Source organism: Rosa rugosa, chromosome 1 (genome assembly GCF_958449725.1).
Source record: "Rosa rugosa chromosome 1, drRosRugo1.1, whole genome shotgun sequence".
Lineage (NCBI taxonomy): Eukaryota > Viridiplantae > Streptophyta > Magnoliopsida > Rosales > Rosaceae > Rosa > Rosa rugosa.
In genome coordinates, this window is record NC_084820.1 from 27653363 (window position 1) to 27670402 (window position 17040).

General features: G+C 38.5%; 3 protein-coding genes across 3 annotated transcripts; 2 read left to right on the forward strand and 1 right to left on the reverse strand.

Annotated features, from left to right (window-relative positions):
• The first annotated feature begins 558 nt into the window (after positions 1-558).
• Positions 559-3056, forward strand: LOC133724492 (trihelix transcription factor DF1-like). The gene is made up of 2 exons (XM_062151245.1): positions 559-998; positions 1294-3056. Exons 1-2 carry the CDS (start codon positions 736-738, stop codon positions 2726-2728), a joined length of 1698 nt encoding a protein of 565 aa, XP_062007229.1. The 5' UTR covers positions 559-735; the 3' UTR covers positions 2729-3056.
• A 3289-nt stretch (positions 3057-6345) lies between these two features.
• Positions 6346-7356, forward strand: LOC133724494 (uncharacterized). The gene has a single exon (XM_062151247.1). It carries the CDS (start codon positions 6475-6477, stop codon positions 7045-7047), a length of 573 nt encoding a protein of 190 aa, XP_062007231.1. The 5' UTR covers positions 6346-6474; the 3' UTR covers positions 7048-7356.
• A 625-nt stretch (positions 7357-7981) lies between these two features.
• LOC133724493 (uncharacterized) lies at positions 7982-14380 on the reverse strand. The gene is made up of 7 exons (XM_062151246.1): positions 14018-14380; positions 13108-13137; positions 12171-12281; positions 11407-11494; positions 9167-9467; positions 9009-9063; positions 7982-8172 (listed from the first exon to the last, which is right to left on the reverse strand). Exons 1-7 carry the CDS (start codon positions 14150-14152, stop codon positions 8098-8100), a joined length of 795 nt encoding a protein of 264 aa, XP_062007230.1. The 5' UTR covers positions 14153-14380; the 3' UTR covers positions 7982-8097.
• Positions 14381-17040: the final 2660 nt, after the last annotated feature.

Consider the following 17040-nt stretch of genomic DNA (forward strand, 5'->3'; position numbering starts at 1 on the left):
AAAATCAATCTCACCCAACAAAGAATCAAAAGTAGCCGTATGAAAGCAAAAGAACCAGAACCTAAAGCACCACGAAAGACCAAAAAGGGGCTTATCTATCTGGGCATTGGCTTTTCAGCCTAATTTATCTGCCAGGACAAAGAAAACCCAACCAACTTGGTTGTCCCCAATTTGTTCCCTCTATCTCCCAGCTCCTTCATTTTTTTTAATTTCCACTTTTACCCTCCACTCCAGATGTTTCATCTTCTTCACTTACCCATCAAAGCCAACTAATATTGACCAAATGTCAAATACGATATATGTCTCCAAAGTCCAATAATCAAACCCAAAAAAATCAATAACAAATTGACCAACACCCAATCAGAACCCCGCCACCTCGATAACCTTACCTGTACGTAACTCATCACATTTCACCCACTGTTTTTTTGTCCTCATAAACCCTAGTTTTTACTGGCCAACAATAAAAAATAAAAAAAAAACCCTAAATTTTTACTCCAAATAAAAAAAACATTTCTTTATTTACCAAAAACAATGGAATAAAAGAAGACGAAACCCTAATTGACCATCGCAATTACCGACTCAGAGACCCAATCAAAAAGCCCGAGCTGAGTTCTTAAAGTACCCTCTGCAATTTTACCCTTTACCCACTTTCTTCTTCACTTACCCAATACTTCCACAAATTCACCTTCTTCCCTCGGGAAATCTCTCAGCTGTACAACTGTAAAATCCTCCGGTATGCTGGAAAATTCAACTTTACCGGCCAATCCAAGCTCGCCCGCAAGCGACCGGAGAGCCGAGGAGGTCGCCGGCGATGGTGGGTCCGTCTCAGTTGGGCTTGAGGAGGAAGAGAGAGCCGGACTTGAACAGGGTTACCGGAACTGGGCCGGTAACCGGTGGCCTCGGCAGGAGACTCTGGCTCTGCTCAAGATAAGGTCAGATATGGACGCGGAGTTCAAGGCAGCCACCGCTAAAATGCCTCTCTGGGAAGAGGTTTCAAGGTCAGTTCTTTCTTTTGTGCTATTGACTTGGGTTGATTTTTTTCTCGGAAAATATGGTAGAAAATGAAGTAAAGTTTGTGTCTTTGCACTTTGTTGTGTTTGTAAACTAAAGTTCCAGATTTTTGGGTAAAGTCTGCGTTTTTTTCTTACCATTTGCACTCAAATTATTTACAGCAGCTCATTGTGTGCGGTAGGTATTCGATAAAATGATTAGTTACCACTTACTATTTGGCTATTAATTAAGAAGTTTGTGTAATTGAAGTAAGAAAGATGGAATTTTTGGGATTGTTTTTAGGAAAATGGGAGAGGCTGGATATAGCAGAGATGCCAAAAAATGCAAGGAGAAATTCGAGAACATATACAAGTACCACAAAAGGACTAGAGAAACGCGGTGTGGTCGATCAGCTGGCAAGACGTACAAGTATTTTGAGCAGTTAGAGGCTATAGAGCAACACCATTTTGAACATCTTCCCCCTGCTGAAACGGTTCAAGCTGAAACAGCGGAAACAGCAGCAACAATCCCAAAGGATGGTGTTTCCCATGCAATCCCCCCGTGTTCTTCAATTCAACACCAGCTTTCGAGTTTTGTTGATAACTCGACTCCCACCACATCATGTTCAAGCAAAGAGTCTGAAGGCACGCACAAGAAGAAGAGGAGGGTAACTGAGTTCTTTGAGAAGTTGATGAAGCAAGTGATCGACAAGCAAGAGAATTTGCAGACCAAGTTTGTAGAGGTGATGGACAAGTATGAACAAGATCGGGTAGCGAGAGAAGAGGCGTGGAAGATGCAAGAAATGGCTAGAATTGAGAGAGAGAGAGAGCAGCTAGCTCAAGAGAGGTCTGTTGCAGCTGCAAAGGATGCTGCTGTTCTTGCATTTTTGCAAAAGTTTTCAGAACAAGCAGCCTCAGTGCATATGCCACCAGGCCAAGCATGCTCAGTTCAAATTCCAAATCAACCGTCCTCGGTGCAACTGCCCATGCAAGCATGCTCAGTGCAATTACCAAATCAATCATCTTCTGTGCAACTGCCGGTGCAAGCATCTGCAGTCCGAGTTCAAATGCCTGATAACTCACCTTTGGCTAACACAGTAACTGACAAGCAGAAAAAGGATGAAGATTGGGAGCGTCTGCATAGGAGTTTGGAAAGGCCAGACAAGAATAATGGTGGAAGTCATACGCCTATTGGTTCTACACGGTGGCCTAGAGAAGAAGTTGAAGATTTGATTAAGCTGAGATCTAATTATGATTTGCAGTATCAAGAAAATGGATCTAAAGGGCATTTGTGGGAGGAGATTTCAGCATCCATGAAAAAGCTTGGTTATGACCGGAATGCCAAGAGGTGCAAGGAGAAGTGGGAGAACATAAACAAGTACTACAGAAGATTAAAAGATAGCAACAAGAAAAGGTCTGAGGATTCAAAGACATGTGCTTATTATAATGTGCTTGATGCTTTGTACAACAAGAAGACTAGTAAGGCTGAGAATCAAGTTGACTCTAATTATGAATTGAGGCCTGAGGAGCTATTGATGCATATGATGAGTGGGCAAGAAGAGCAGCAACAGCCGGAATCAGTGACTCAGAATGGTGATAGTGACAATGTTGAGAAGATTCAAGAAGATAATGGAAGTGGAGAGGGAGTGGGAGATGTAGCTGGAGATGGCTATCGGATTGTAGCTGCTAATCCTTCTCCAATGGAACAAGATAATCCTTCAGTGGCAATTATGAGCTGAGGTTAAGTGATTTATGAAAGCTTAAGTTGGTGTGTCTTGTTTTTGAAGTGAGTCGGTTTCCAATTTTTGGTTACCACATGGTTGTTGTTCAGATCGTAGTTTTGAGAACTGTTGAGAAGTTTGTTTTGTTTTAGTGCAGTGTAAAATGGGATCGTAGAAAGAAATCTATACTTTCATCGTTTGTTGAATAGAAGATGGTAGAGACTAGGGAGAGAATAAAGGAGGGATATTGTATTTGGCTGCTATGTGGCTTTTGGATGGTTTATTCCCTGTTTGTAAAAGTATGAATCTCATTCATGAAATTTATCGTTCTTTAACTGTTCAGCTAGTCACAGTGTATTATGGTTAATTTGCTTGTTGAGTAAAGTTCGTTATTTACCCTTTCACTGTAATGCTGGCTGTATAAAAGGGAGGAATTGGAGTATCTTTATTTTTTTTACTTTTTTTTTTGTGTTGGTCTGAGGGAATTGCGTGGGGCGACAGAACAGTGGCCTCAACGGCAAATTCAAGGTTAAATCGGGAAGACTGAGGGAGTTATCTTCGTGGTAATATCTTTATTCTGCATCCTTCTTTCTTTATCAACGAGAGATTCTACATTTCTACTTGAGGGAGTTGCAGTGCTGTTTCTCTATACTGTTGCATTTGAGTTCAGTATTTGAGTTTCATTTCCCGCATGAATTTTTATTTTTATTTTTTTTTCCTTTTATATTTAGAAACATCAATTTTATTCAATAACAAGAATAACATATTTATAGGAAAGCTAATTTTGTTGCTGATAACATTGCTGCTTTAGCTCATAATTCTCCTAGTCCTTCTGTGTGGTTTTTTTGTCTCCCCCTTGCTGTGTCCTCAGCGTTCCATTTGGATCAGTTGGGAAGGGGTGTTGTTAGAAGTTTTGTTCTTTAGGTTTTTGTTTTGTCATTGAAAAAAAAGAAAGAGTAAAATAAATTATCATCTTAACGCATCTTCACATGAATAATATTGAATCTCTTTTTTTTCAGTGCATCTCTCGGTTAGGATTAGGGTCCGCATGCACCTTGTTGACTACAATCTTAAAATTTCTACTGCCTTTCATTATTGGGTAAGACTAGTATGGCGTTTCAAATCATTTTCTTTGTATTCAGTTTCAATGTTTCATTGTCCTATTTGTCGAATTGTTTGGTATTAGTGGTGTTCGAGTTGACGGTTGCCACTAACAAGACGATTCATCATTGGATTCTCTGATTGACTGATTCGGATGGGATGATTGGTTGATCGTTGGCACCAATGAGAGGATCGGTAAGTGTTTTTGGCGTTGGCTAGCTCTAGATCTTAAGGTGATGCGGATAAGGCTACTAATGATCACATTGGTGATTGTCACTAAATCACTAATGAGATGATAAGTATGTAGTTTGGCAGTGGCTCTTTTTTTATCTTACTATGAGGTGGATCAGGTTCGTGCCTCGGTTAGGCTGAACTAGACTGTGGTATGGCTAATCTGGTTGACTTTGGCAGCGAAAGTTTTTAGGTCAAAGGGATCCTGGTTTCTTAGTAAGAGGTTGAAGTACGTTAATCTTCTCGGTGGAGGGCTTTGCGGTGGTCAACTCATATTGTAGATGGTGGAGCGGTGTGTTGGTGGTCTTCTCTTGAGGGCAATGTGGTGTTGTAGGGCGAATTGTGGTCTCCATATAGATTGAGATGATGTTCCTTGGAGGTGCCTATCGGCAACTTAAGTGGCGGTTCCGATTGAGAGAGATAGACGAAACCTAGCCGCCTTATCAATAACCGGACTTTTCGCATTAATGTTCATAGAGGCCAACAAGTATATGAAGATTAGTGATGAAAACCAAAATAATAAAAATTGTGTATACTTTGGTGACTTCCATTTTTTACCCTTCTGTTATAATCTAGGTACGTTGTCGCAAATTTTTGTAACCTTGATATTTAACTAATTCCTTTGACCGGTTGGTCAAGAAGGCCTTGAGAAGAATGGGTGAAGTCTATGAGTTTTCAAGTCACTTACTCCTCAATAAGTATGAAAGACTCGGACAACCAAGTTAGTAATGAGTAGTGATTTTGACAGAGCAATTTTTGATTTAGGAAGTAATGTTCCCTAATCCCTAGTTATAGAAGTTGAGTTGAGGTGAAGATAAGAGATCTTCTCTCTGAGCTGAAATGAAAGAAAAAAAAAATTTATCTCTTTCTAGACTTAGAATTCTGGATTATGAAAGCTCAGCATGTAGTCGGAGAACATTCAGTAATAGGCACGTATGCACACTAGGTGTCTTTGGAGAATCTGAGGAAATCTTTATATGTTAATGTTGCCATCAAGAGTGGTGTAATACTTCTTTTAGTTTCCTTAATAATTTTTTATCTCACCTTAATGTTAGTGAGATTTGAACACGTGACTTTCATAGTGTTATCAAGATATGATATGCTTCTTTTGTCGATCCACTTGGAAAAATATCCAGTATCATAATGAATGTCCTATATACAACAGGAGTGGAAGAGGGAAGTTCCCTAGCAAAGTAACAAGTTTGGGTATCGCGGGATTCGCGGGTACCCATAAGTGTTTTGTCTTCTCAAGGCACTTGGCTAGTTTAGTTTGATCTTATGTTCCTACCGACCAGAAAGATGGCTTCCCACGTAAGGAGCAAAGCCTACATGGGATGATTCGTAGATATCAATTATGCACTAGTAGATATTAGAGTTTACTCTTGAATGATTGGCTAAATTTACTAACATTACTGATCTTTGCTCATTTTGTAAAGTTAGTTCTGAATTTATAGATCATTTGTTTGTTAAATGTTCTTACTCGGTGGTAAAGCTTCTGCAAGATTTGTTATAAGGAATCATCATGGAAATGCTATAGTTGGTGGTGCGATTCCTATTAGATTTGCTTCAGTTCTTCAAGCAGAGGGTATTGGCTTGAAGATAAGTCTTCCTTGGGCTAAGCTGCTCCATATCACTGACCTTGAGGTAGAAGGAGATTCATTATAAGCAAGATGGTTAGGCGTCAATTCAAGATCCCTTGGAGGCTGTCCACACTCTTGTAAGATATTGAGTACTTGACTTCAAGTCTTACAACCGTTTTTTTTCTTCATGTTTATAGAGAAGCTAATATGGTAACATATTACTATGCTAAACTAAGCCAAACTTATTCTCAAAATTGTATCTGGTGTAATCATTTCCCTCCTCAGATTTTATCCTTGTTACTTTTTGATAAAGCATTGTATAAAATCTCAAGGGGATCCGTTTTGTAATTTTTTTTCATATTTTTATAAAAAATTTACTCTCTAATTGGGTACAAATTAAAAATTCTCGTACTAAAAACTTTTCAAATATAAAGGTTCTTTACTTTCACCAACTATATCCTCTATTTGTTTGATGTCTTTTCTTTCACCTATTCAAAGTTTTATCAGAACTTTCCCCAATAACATGTGTAATTTGCTAAAAGTTGGAGGGATCTGAAAAGTGAAAACTGTTACGATAACACTAATGATGCTTGATTGAAAAAAAAAAAAAAAATAATAATAATAATAAACAAACAAACAAATTTCCTTTTTTTTGGCTGTACTGTATGTTAATCCAGTCAAAAATACTGTATGTTAATCCAGTCAAAAATCAAAAGGATAAAAAGTTTCTTGAGATCCGAGCCAAAACCCAAAGTTCACTTGTGACAACCACACTCATCAAACAAAGGTTCAAACCGTCACAACCTCTCAGAGATAGTCGTTGGAGTGAAGCTAGCTAGCTAAGGTTCTTCAATGGCAGACTACGAAACCCACCACCACCATTCCTCGATCCCCAAAGAGACTGCCCTCCAAGCCCTCAACACCATCATCCAGCTCCACTTCGAGAAGACCCTCGAGAAGAAGCGATCCATCGACCTCCAAAAGAAGGAGCTCCAGAAGCTCTTCCAGTTCTTCTTCCTCTTCCTCGCCCTCGTCTTCCTCGCCCAGGCTCAGCCCTCCCGCCTCCAATGCCGCCACTGCTGGGTCCCCATCGTCCTCCTCTCCCTCGCCCACCTCATCTTCTACGTCTCCGTCGCCCAGACCCTCCGCTGCATCAATGGCTTCAAGTACCAGAGGCGCTGCCACAAGCTGACGCTCGGCTTGGCCACCGAGAAGCTCAGGGAGATGAAGATGAGGCTCGGCGCCAACGGCGGAGGAGGGCATGAGTTTGATGGGATAGGGGACAATGAGTTCGAGATTCATTATCAGGAGCCACCCGAGAGTTATTTTGGCAAGTTCAAGAGGAACTGGGCTCTGCATTTCGGCTTCTTGATCGTCATCTATGGGTTCATGGTGGCTTCTTCCGTTGTCCTGCTCTGCTTTTAGGCACTGTTATTGGGTTGGATGGAGAGAGAGGAGTAGATCTTAGATGAGTTGCTGTGAAATAGGTTTGGTGAGGTCTTTCTTAATTTGGAGAGGGTTCAATTTTAAAGATTTGTTTCTCCCTTTCCAATTTGATGTAAAATGTGGAATCTGGGTTGTTCTGTGAGCTTCAAAAAGTCACTAGAGATTGATTCAGTTGGGCGCTACTTTAGGCAGAAAGTTGAATCACTTGAATGTACTCAACTGGAAACTGGTGTGGCTTTTGGAGAACATTTCCTTCCTTTGATTGGAATCTTTGGACCTTTTCACATTTCTCTTTGCAGTGTTCTGTGACGTTTTAGAGTATTGAAACTCTGGAGTCAAGAGCCGTCAAATTAGTTCATTGAGTGAGACACACCACAAACAATTTGTCTTATACAAATAACTTGCAATCTAATAGTTCTCAACTCTGGACTCTAATAGTTCTCAACTCCGGACACAAACAACTTACAATCGAATAGTTCTCAACTCCGGACACCATAGAACTTTCGGGGAAATTACCCACTTCTCAGTTCTCACTACTGACATTATTAATTTTGTTTGAATTTGAATTTGAATTTGAAATGGTGCCACTCACACGATGATGAGTTGGGCACCGAATAGTCTGCTTGGTCCAGCTTGCCTGACCAGGTGTGGGTGTGGACTTCTTGGTGCAGTACTCCTACTTTGCCTACATGGAAATGTTTCTTTCCACACAAAAAAAATAAAGAAAGAATGAAAAGGAAGATCTACTAAGTGCAATTCCTTTATCCATAATTCCATATGATGTGATTAGTCTAATAAATATGCTACAGTAACATATGAAACACTGCGAACTGTACCTTGTCCAGTTTTGGTGAAGGTGGTACGAGTATTCTGTCAATTGTTAAACTTGAAGTACTAGTAGAAATAAAAGGTGGATAAATGAAGAAAAAATATATATAATTAATCATATAAATACATTAAAGCTGCTCCATTGTAATTATGAGCCCAGAGGAATGTGTTAATGCACAAACCACAACCTTCTGCAACAGCTTACGTTGCAGATAATGCATTGCACAGAGAATTGTAAGCATTAACACAAAGTCTAAATTTCTCTGCTGCCATTTCCTGCGAAGAGGCACAAATAGGTTAGAGACTTTTGAACATGAAAGATTGAAACAGATTTTCAAGACTGAAACAGAAGAAATCCAAAAAGATAAACACAAAATGTATTGGACATAATGTTGTGCGAAACAAGAGAGACTATTGCACAAAGCAGAGAGGGAACAAGGTAAACAAAGAGGAGTGAAGCAAAACAAGTCACCATGATGTGCAAGATGGAGAACCAATGCAGACAGCAAACTTCTACAACACCTCTTAGCTTTTATAGAATGAAGTAGAAGGAAGTTGTAGTTCCTAGCTGTGAATTTGTTTTAGTGTATTTGATGATTCAAAAGATGAGAAAGACTGTGAATGCTGATATATATTCTTTTGGCAAATTCTAAACTTTCTTCAGTTCACTTCATACTGTCTAATTTCAGTATGCCATATGCATCGAAGCATGAGATGATGTTTTATATTGGTGTTAAAAGAAAAAAGAAAAAAAAATGAAAGTCAACACCACTTCTTTTTGTTTGAGTATAGTCATCTATCACTCTACACAAACAAAATGGAAGGGATGTAAGCAGCTTTGTCATTTGAGACTAGACTCACACCAGCATCAAAGTAAGTTGGATGCTCACACAAAAAGTGGTCCCCGAGTTTATATAGGTAATGATTCACACTCATTACAGTGACAATGGACTATACAATCTGAACGGAAAAAAATTAGAAAAGCTTTTGAATCACACTTGTTGGACAAGATAGTATCTGACAAGCCAACATAATATTCCTTTGATACCCGTTTGACATTCAAGGGTATTAAATGAGAAAACTAACCAAAGATCATGAGATCAAGAACTGACCTGTGAAGATCCTTGATGCTTGTCAGGATGCCATTTTAAAGCTGATAAATGGAAACTGCCAGATAGAATAAGAAGTTTAAAAGGGAGGAATAAAGCCTAAAGTATTTATCATAGACTTGCTTCCTACTAAAATATGGAAAAAGCACTAAAGAACTTACGCTTTTTTAACATCTTCGGTCTTTAAAGGACCTGTTGAAGGGAGACCAAGAATTTTTCTATCAGAACATGATCCTATGGTACATTGTTCATCATCAGACTCTACATCACTAATGTTTTCCCATCTTGTACTTCTATCTTTCCAGCTTGAAGGCTCTCTCCACTCAAATCCAGATGCTGAATCATGAAAAGAGTCACGCTGTGAGTTAAAAGACCAAGTGTACCATCTCTTGCCATATGTTGCCTGAAAGATTGTCTCAGGATGGTTTTCATCATCAGAGAAACTCTCTCGTTTGAGCTTGCCTGAAGATGTAATGGAAAAAATCAGAGTTAGTGAGGATGCCAATAATGCATGCAACTCTTAAATCGTCTTTTTTCTGAATCCACCAACCAGCAGAAAAACATGAGGTTATTACTTTCTACCTAAAATCTGCTGCCTATCGCAATAAGATCGCTAGGAGATCTATAAAATTTCTGAAATATTCTTATATTTGATCAGGTGTTGGATATTTAGAAATTCTTCACATATAACAGCTACTTCATACACGTCCTGCAAGTTTTTTTAAAAAACTTTTAAATTTGGGATAGTAATTTTCCTATTTTCTGCACCCAAATAATTCAGACATGCATCTGTTACCTTCTCTAGTATATGTCACATACACCTCAAACGTTAGACACAGCTGAAAACATCGGAAAGGGACGAGGATAATACAATATACACCAGCACTACAAGCTGTATACATATGTTATGTATTATATATGTTTTTACCCACAAAATATGTATATAGCCTATTGTAGATCAGAGTCCATAAGGTGGAAACTAGAATTCTGGGGTTTTTACTTGCGAGTCATATAATTTAGGAGATATGTAACAGTCAATCTCGTTCCCCTTCCCACCTTATTTCATTCAGAAGGACAAGAGCATCTCGACCACTAGGTAGCAGGAAAAGATAACAATGAGGATTTGCCATGCTACCTAGGAACCAACCCCTTTAAAGGGTAACTTTCATGGGGCAACAGTACCAGCGGAAGAGCAAACTGAGACCCACTGATCTTAAAAGTAAAGTTGCAGTCAGTGCTTTCAATTGTAAAACGTTAAGTATAGTGAGATCCACATATAGCTAACTACTTAAGTGTAAAGAATGGATACTAAAGCTTGAAGGGTGGATTGGAATGACAAATCTTTGAGGTAATATAACGTAACATCAAAATGCCACAAGCCCAAAGGAGAGTTCTGATGGACAAGATTTGATAGCAGCTTCGTAGATGCTATAACCTACAAAGGTAGAAATTCTTGCTCGGATAGTTGCTCATGGTAAGGGTCAATACCTGTGAATTGATCCAGCGACCCACTTTTGGTAACAGAGCATAATTTGTCAAGGAGAGGGTGGAAGTCCAAACCATTGGTTTCTTAGCACTATAGCATTCACATTGTGGCTGGGCTGTTTACCAAAGATAATCCTAGTTGTGTGTTAACTGCTAACCATGTCTTGGGTAGTTTTGTGGAAGAAGAATCTTGATAAATATTGTGGGGATCGAATTGGTGTTTTGGATTCTGCTAGTATGTTATTAGCTTTGTTCTTTAGTGGACAACTACTCCAGTCTCTTAACTTGTTCATGTATGCTTTACATGTCATCATATCTTATATCTATATTTATGATTTCTGTAACGCTTCAATGAACTCATATTATAAGCAAGCAACCTATTGAAGGTTCAATTCCTTTATACACTTAGAAAGGATTTCAGATCGCAATCGAACAAGTGCTATCACCTTAAAAAAGTTCAACACATCTACCAGCTACTAAGCAAGCAAAAGGATGCATAAAGAACTCGGCTATTTCAAATCCAAATCCGGCAAAAATATCTCTAACAACTTCTGCCATGCAAAATATGCATCTCTTGAGAATATCTGTAACAACCACACTATGTTTCGTACACATTGACTTTTTGATCCACAGATTTCATTAAACAACAGTTACAATATGGTCTTCAGACAACACTCGAAAACAAGATCTCTATCACAAACATATCTAACCCGTTTAAATTAGGAAAAAATAAAACACCTTGATGTTTGCTTACATACATGCAAAAGCAAAAGAAAGATTACAGAGCATTATACTAAAGAATTGTAATAAAAATAAATAATAATAATCAAACGCTAATATGTGGTATTATAGATGTAAGTGAGGAAAAGAAAGATCAAAAGAAAAGGTTCAGGAAAGAAAACATAAGAAAGCTTACGTTTCATTTTCTTGTGGTGGGATTTCTGAGCATGTCGACAAGATTTTGATCTATGATTTTTAGGAGAGCTACCTGAATCATCTTCTTCCTTTTAGCAGGATAAAAAAAAATAAAAAAAAACACATGTCAGTACACAAAAAAAAAATGCAGTTTAGTCATATGCATTTAGCAGATATCATGCAGACTCCAGTAAACAAACAAAATACAGAGATAGATGGTTTGCCTCTTACGCATGATGGGGTAGAGGTATTGGAATTTGGAACACAAATAATGTGTAGGAGAGTGAATCTCCAAGGGTGCATGTGTGATTCATAGACTTTTCATAGATCCTTTGTGTTTTACATATCATCTATAAGAACTAGGAATCCACAAGGCCATTAGAAAACTAAGCAACTATCACCATGATTGACAACACAGGACAATTTTTAGGTTCTAGAATCAAAATAAATTCAAAAATAGATACATAAATAAACTCTCCATCACCATGTTTGAGACGTCTTTTCCAATGGCACCATATAAATAAAGATACATTCATATCTAAAACCAAGTTCAGTACAATATAGCCATTCAATCAAAATCAGTGTCCACAATTATCCCTAGAGAACTTTTAATTTGAAAGAGCCATTCCAGCCATTCCAAGCATGGTATGTGCACACCCGCAATTCAATATAATGTGTAAAACAAATAATTTGAAGAAGTTGTGTTATACAATAGCATGGGAGTACCTCAAGGCACTATAAACAAAAGCAATAGAATCATTCTACCTGAATGTGCTGATATGAGACTTTAGGGGAGTATCCGCTGTTGAAGAGAAGATTTTTAAGGGCTTTCTTTGCATCAGCTCGCTTGTGACGAGTTGCATATCTGACGAAATTCTAAATTTACATAATTCAAATGTTAGAGATGCTTCAGTTTGGAAAACTATGAAAAACACACGCAATGCGATGGAACATTAGAACTCTGGAGTGGTATAATAGTTTGCATACTATAAAATCCCTTTGCTTTATAATAGCTCACCATCAATGAAAAGAGAGAATGATTTTTTTTTTTTTAAGAAATAGAGAATGTGATATGCATATCTAAATTCATTTATCTTTACCTTTGGACAACCTAATTCAAATTATACTGTAGCTTGTAAAGAATGAAAGGCTTAATCAATAGCTAAAACACCTTGGAAGGTTAATGGCCAACCAGGATTTATACTTTTGAAAAAGAAGAAAGACCACACAAGGTGGATAAAAAATGAAGGATGCACCACATATCATAACAGCGGGAGAAAAAGATAGATAGAGGTAAATACCATAGTTATTTTCTTTTCGAAAATCAAACATTAATAAGGGAATCTGTTAAGACTAATATGAGCTGGCAATAAAAAGCAATAATGAAACTTGAATTTGGGAACTGAAATTTTCTATAGGAGATCATCAGAGTAATTAAAGTTTCTTCAATTTACAGATGAGAGTTACAAATTTGAATGAACCATGAAACCTGAAATCTTAGGAATATTTATTTCAACAAATAGCCAACGTCACCACCTTTTGAAAATTAACAATACCAACTAGAATTATGATGCGAAAGCACACAATAATAGAAGGAAAATATAATGCATGTAGTGTCAGCTTTTTGATGCTCTAACTTGCAAAAACTCATGTACTATTTCCGCTATTAGAATCTAAATAATTGTTCATGCAGATTTAATACCTTTGATGGTTGTTCTGAACTCTTCACATCCTGCAAAAATATATGAATGGTTATTCTCAGAGAGAATGCTTGCTATTTCTAGCAAGCCGATGAGCATCAGAGGAGAAATTTGTAAACGTTTTAAGCAGCTAAACATTCATCGAAGCCTGATAGATACATATGTATCAATTTGGCCAATCACTATAAATATGGCCTAAAACTTGCTCCAGGATTCCTAAGACCACTTATAAGACCAAGAAATTAACAACAAGAAAACCAACAAATCTATATAACTGATTCTCCATAACTTGAAACAAAAAGTTCAAACACAGTAATGAATATTCAAAGTAGACAGCATATATGCATGCCAATGTCACTATTCCGGTCCTAAACAAACTTAAAAACTAGATGACAAGAAAGACTGGACGTATAAACAAACACTAAACAGTTATGCCATCCTCATTTTAAAGAGGCAAGAAAGCGAGCAAAGAACACTTACAACATGATTTCACAGAAAAAAAAAATGATGGAAATAAACCAAATCAATTGTTTCCATATGCATTATATTTGTATTAACAGTTCTGAATGGCAAAAACTAAGGAGACAAGACAAATTAGAGGTATAGATTGCAAGGACAATCCCACAGAACTGAAATGACTAGAATAAGCAATAAAGCATTTCAAAACAGTGCTTTAGAAAATAAGATTTGAAAAGGAAAGAAAGCATTGCTCCCACAACTACATTGTTCACTTGATATATAGGTTCCCTCTGTTTTGCAACACTAAAATCGAAACTAATGTCTCTTACAACAATAAAGCCTCAAACAAGCGCAACAAATACACATTTAGAGAAAATACAAACATCCCTGAACTGAGGATCATAACAAAGAAGGATAATACACATTGGCTAGATGAAAAGACGAGCAACTCACAAAGTTCCATTTGTCCTTCCACTTCTCACATGAAGCTGGAGTAGAATGAAATGACGCTAAATGGGTTGGTGTACAAGTCATCGAAATCAATGAATTCCTGAGTATCAAGACGTTTCTCCATCTGGGTACTTGCATTTGTGGAGGGGAATCTACTTTTTGTAGTATCAAGGTTCAAGGTTGCTACTTTTGTGACAAGAACATAAGCTACCTTCACGCGGAGGTTGTGTGGCTTGGAGTTTGGGTTTCATCTAAAGCATCGATAGAGGTCAGCGGGGCCGAAGCTCTCTCCTTCTCTCTGCTCCGACGCATACGCTTTCACAGGTTAGGGGCAGGCTCTGTGTGTGTAGAGCTGCAAATTCGGGGCATTTGGGCTCAGCTTGTTTTATTTTTCTCATTTCTTCCCAAGACTATTTGGGCTTACACCAAAAGTAATTGGGCTGAGTACATCAAATCGAAAGACCATCATTTTTGTACTTTACATAGGTCTTTCAATCGTGCTAGTCCAGTCCAAGTAAGTAGTTGCACGGGAATAGGTCTCTCTCTCTTTTGGTTTTTCTAAATAAATAGAGATAATATCATTGATAGAGGCCTAAAGAAAACGGCGTATCACGTACATCAACTCCATGTTTTGGATCATATCTCTTGCCCAAGTAAACAAAGACCTGATTAACAATGCTCTTTAAGTCTACTAAGCTCGTTTACTAAACAAGCCTACAAGCAAGAACAACATAAATAACTAGAGAGTTGAAATTCAATCTTTTCGACTACAAAAACCAAACCCTAAGTTGGGTAAAGGCTTTAGCCCTGAAGAGACCCCAACCCTTAGCCCAATTCAATGCAGTAAATCCAAAAGTCCCTAGCACCCTAGCAAACCAAGTGGTCGCCATCACCAAGACCTGTGGCATATTCTCATTCGGTTGCTGGCAACCGCCGCCACCGTCACAATCCCCCGGGATCGGTCATTGAGCCAATCACCAACCAATGAGGAAGAAAACTCATCCCAACCAGCTCCAACCCAAAGCCATGGGTGACCCATGCATCCCATTGAAGGTTCATGGATGCGCAAGGCAACCACAGAAGAGCAAAACTGAATGAGTCTTGGTCTCCTCCCCAATCTTCTAATAAAGGACGAACTATAACTCGGCCCTTAACCCCAACAGCGCTATGATACATCACATCAGTATAATTAGGTCTTGCATCTCTTCTGACGAGATAGACGCAAAGAAGAACTAGCAAGAGACTAGGAGCCACAAAATAGCTACTACTAGCAGGTAGGCGAAAGCCTGTGCAAGGACAACGACTACCGTTGCCTCCTTGATCGACACCTCCATATGAATACTGGCACTAGTAGAGATTTTTGAGAGATAGAGAGAGAGGGTCATTAGGGTTTTTTACGTTGAAAATAGGTTTTTTTTTTTTTTTTTTTTTGGACTAAATACTTGTTACTCCATGTACTTTTCCCCGTAAAACAGTTTAGTCCAAAATTTTAAAATTAAACAGGTTAGTCCTTATTCTCTCTAATTCTCACACAATAGGTCCAAAATGACTATTTTACCCCTCACTTTTTCTTTTTTACCATTTTAATTGTTCTCTGTCTTTTTTAATTTTCCTTTCTTTTTTATTTCTTCTTCTCCTCCTCCGATCCTCTATGTCTCTCTCTACCAAGCCACCCTATGCGGCCTCTGCACCTCCTGCGTCTTCCGCCTCCACCTGGCCAGATTCTCCGCTATCTGCTTCCTCTTCCAGGACCTCCAGCAACAAAATAGCTACAAACCCAAAAAGAACAACCAGAATCCATCGAACCCATCAAACAAAACTTCAAACTTTCAAATTCACATGATTACATAAACAATTACGAGACCCTAAAACCCAGATCCATGAATCGAAACCAAGATCCAATCACGAAAGCAATGCAAATTTCCCAGATCAAAATAATAGATAATTGAAATACGAAATACGAAATTGAAGGTTGCATGGCATAGATGAGAAACTTGTCCATCTCCAAAGCCGCTGCCATCTCACTCTAGATCATACCCAAAACCCAAGTAATCAAACAAACAATTTGAGCCTTTGCCAATGACAATGAACCGGATTGAATGCTCGTCACAATATCTGCATTGTTTTCAAAAACGCAAGAGCATTTTACTGAATTAGTTCATGATTCAAAGCCAAGTCTATGTCTTTATCAATAGCTAATGTCTTGCCCATTTTCAAAAACTGTTTAGGGTCATAGTTCTTGACAAAGCAATGTCTCTAACACTTTTCCAAAACCCAGAAATCAGTTTCCAAAACTTAACATTAACTAGAAATGAAATGCAGAAGAGAACCTGAAAACAGAAACAAGCTGGGTCTGATCGAATACTTGGATGAAATTATTACAAGGGCCACTAATGCCCCAAGTGCTGAGATGCTTCAACAGCTTCTTGCCTCGGAACACATTTCAACTCGTTCCGGTTGACGCCGGTCTCGGCTTTGGCGGTCCATACATCAGCTGTTATGACGCAGCGAGGCGGTAGGGCGGGATCTGGGCGCCGTAGGATGAGGTTTTTCGATAATCGTAATCCATTTATCGAAGATCGGAGATAGAATCACAAAGATGATGAAGAGGGTTTTCGATTTTCGAAGGAGAGTGATTTGGTGAAGAAAATTGAAGAGTCTAAAAGAGAAGAAGAAGGCGGGGATGCGTGTTCATGTCTGATATCATTTTGTTCTCAGAGAAGAAGAAGAAGAAGAAGAAGAAGAAGGAATACACTCGAAGGAGGGCGAGGATGGGATGGGTGTCTGGAAAAGCGAGGCTTCTGGATATCTCCATGAGAATTTGAGAGAGTGAACAAGGTGAGAGCTAGGGTTAGGGTTGCCCTCGATCAAGACGTGATTGAATGTCTTGTTTACCGGTGACGACATCATCGAGGATGATCGGCAGGGACAAGGGATCTGGGCTCAGAGAGAGAGACAGAGTCTCGTCAAAAAAAAAAAAAAAAAGAGAGAGGTGTAGATACCTCTACTAGCAAGCTAGTTTTGCT

Bases quoted from the DNA above. Each gene is read 5' to 3' on its own strand.
- LOC133724492 (XM_062151245.1), top strand. From the start codon at position 736: ATGCTGGAAAATTCAACTTTACCGGCCAATCCAAGCTCGCCCGCAAGC. The intron at 999-1,293 runs GTCAGTTCTTTC...GATTGTTTTTAG, and splicing joins CTCTGGGAAGAGGTTTCAAG to GAAAATGGGAGAGGCTGGAT.
- LOC133724494 (XM_062151247.1), top strand. From the start codon at position 6,475: ATGGCAGACTACGAAACCCACCACCACCATTCCTCGATCCCCAAAGAG.
- LOC133724493 (XM_062151246.1), bottom strand. From the start codon at position 14,152: ATGCAAGTACCCAGATGGAGAAACGTCTTGATACTCAGGAATTCATTG. The intron at 11,495-12,170 runs GTAGAATGATTC...TCCTGCTAAAAG, and splicing joins TCTCATATCAGCACATTCAG to GAAGAAGATGATTCAGGTAG. The intron at 9,468-11,406 runs GTAAGCTTTCTT...TTACATCTTCAG, and splicing joins CCACCACAAGAAAATGAAAC to GCAAGCTCAAACGAGAGAGT.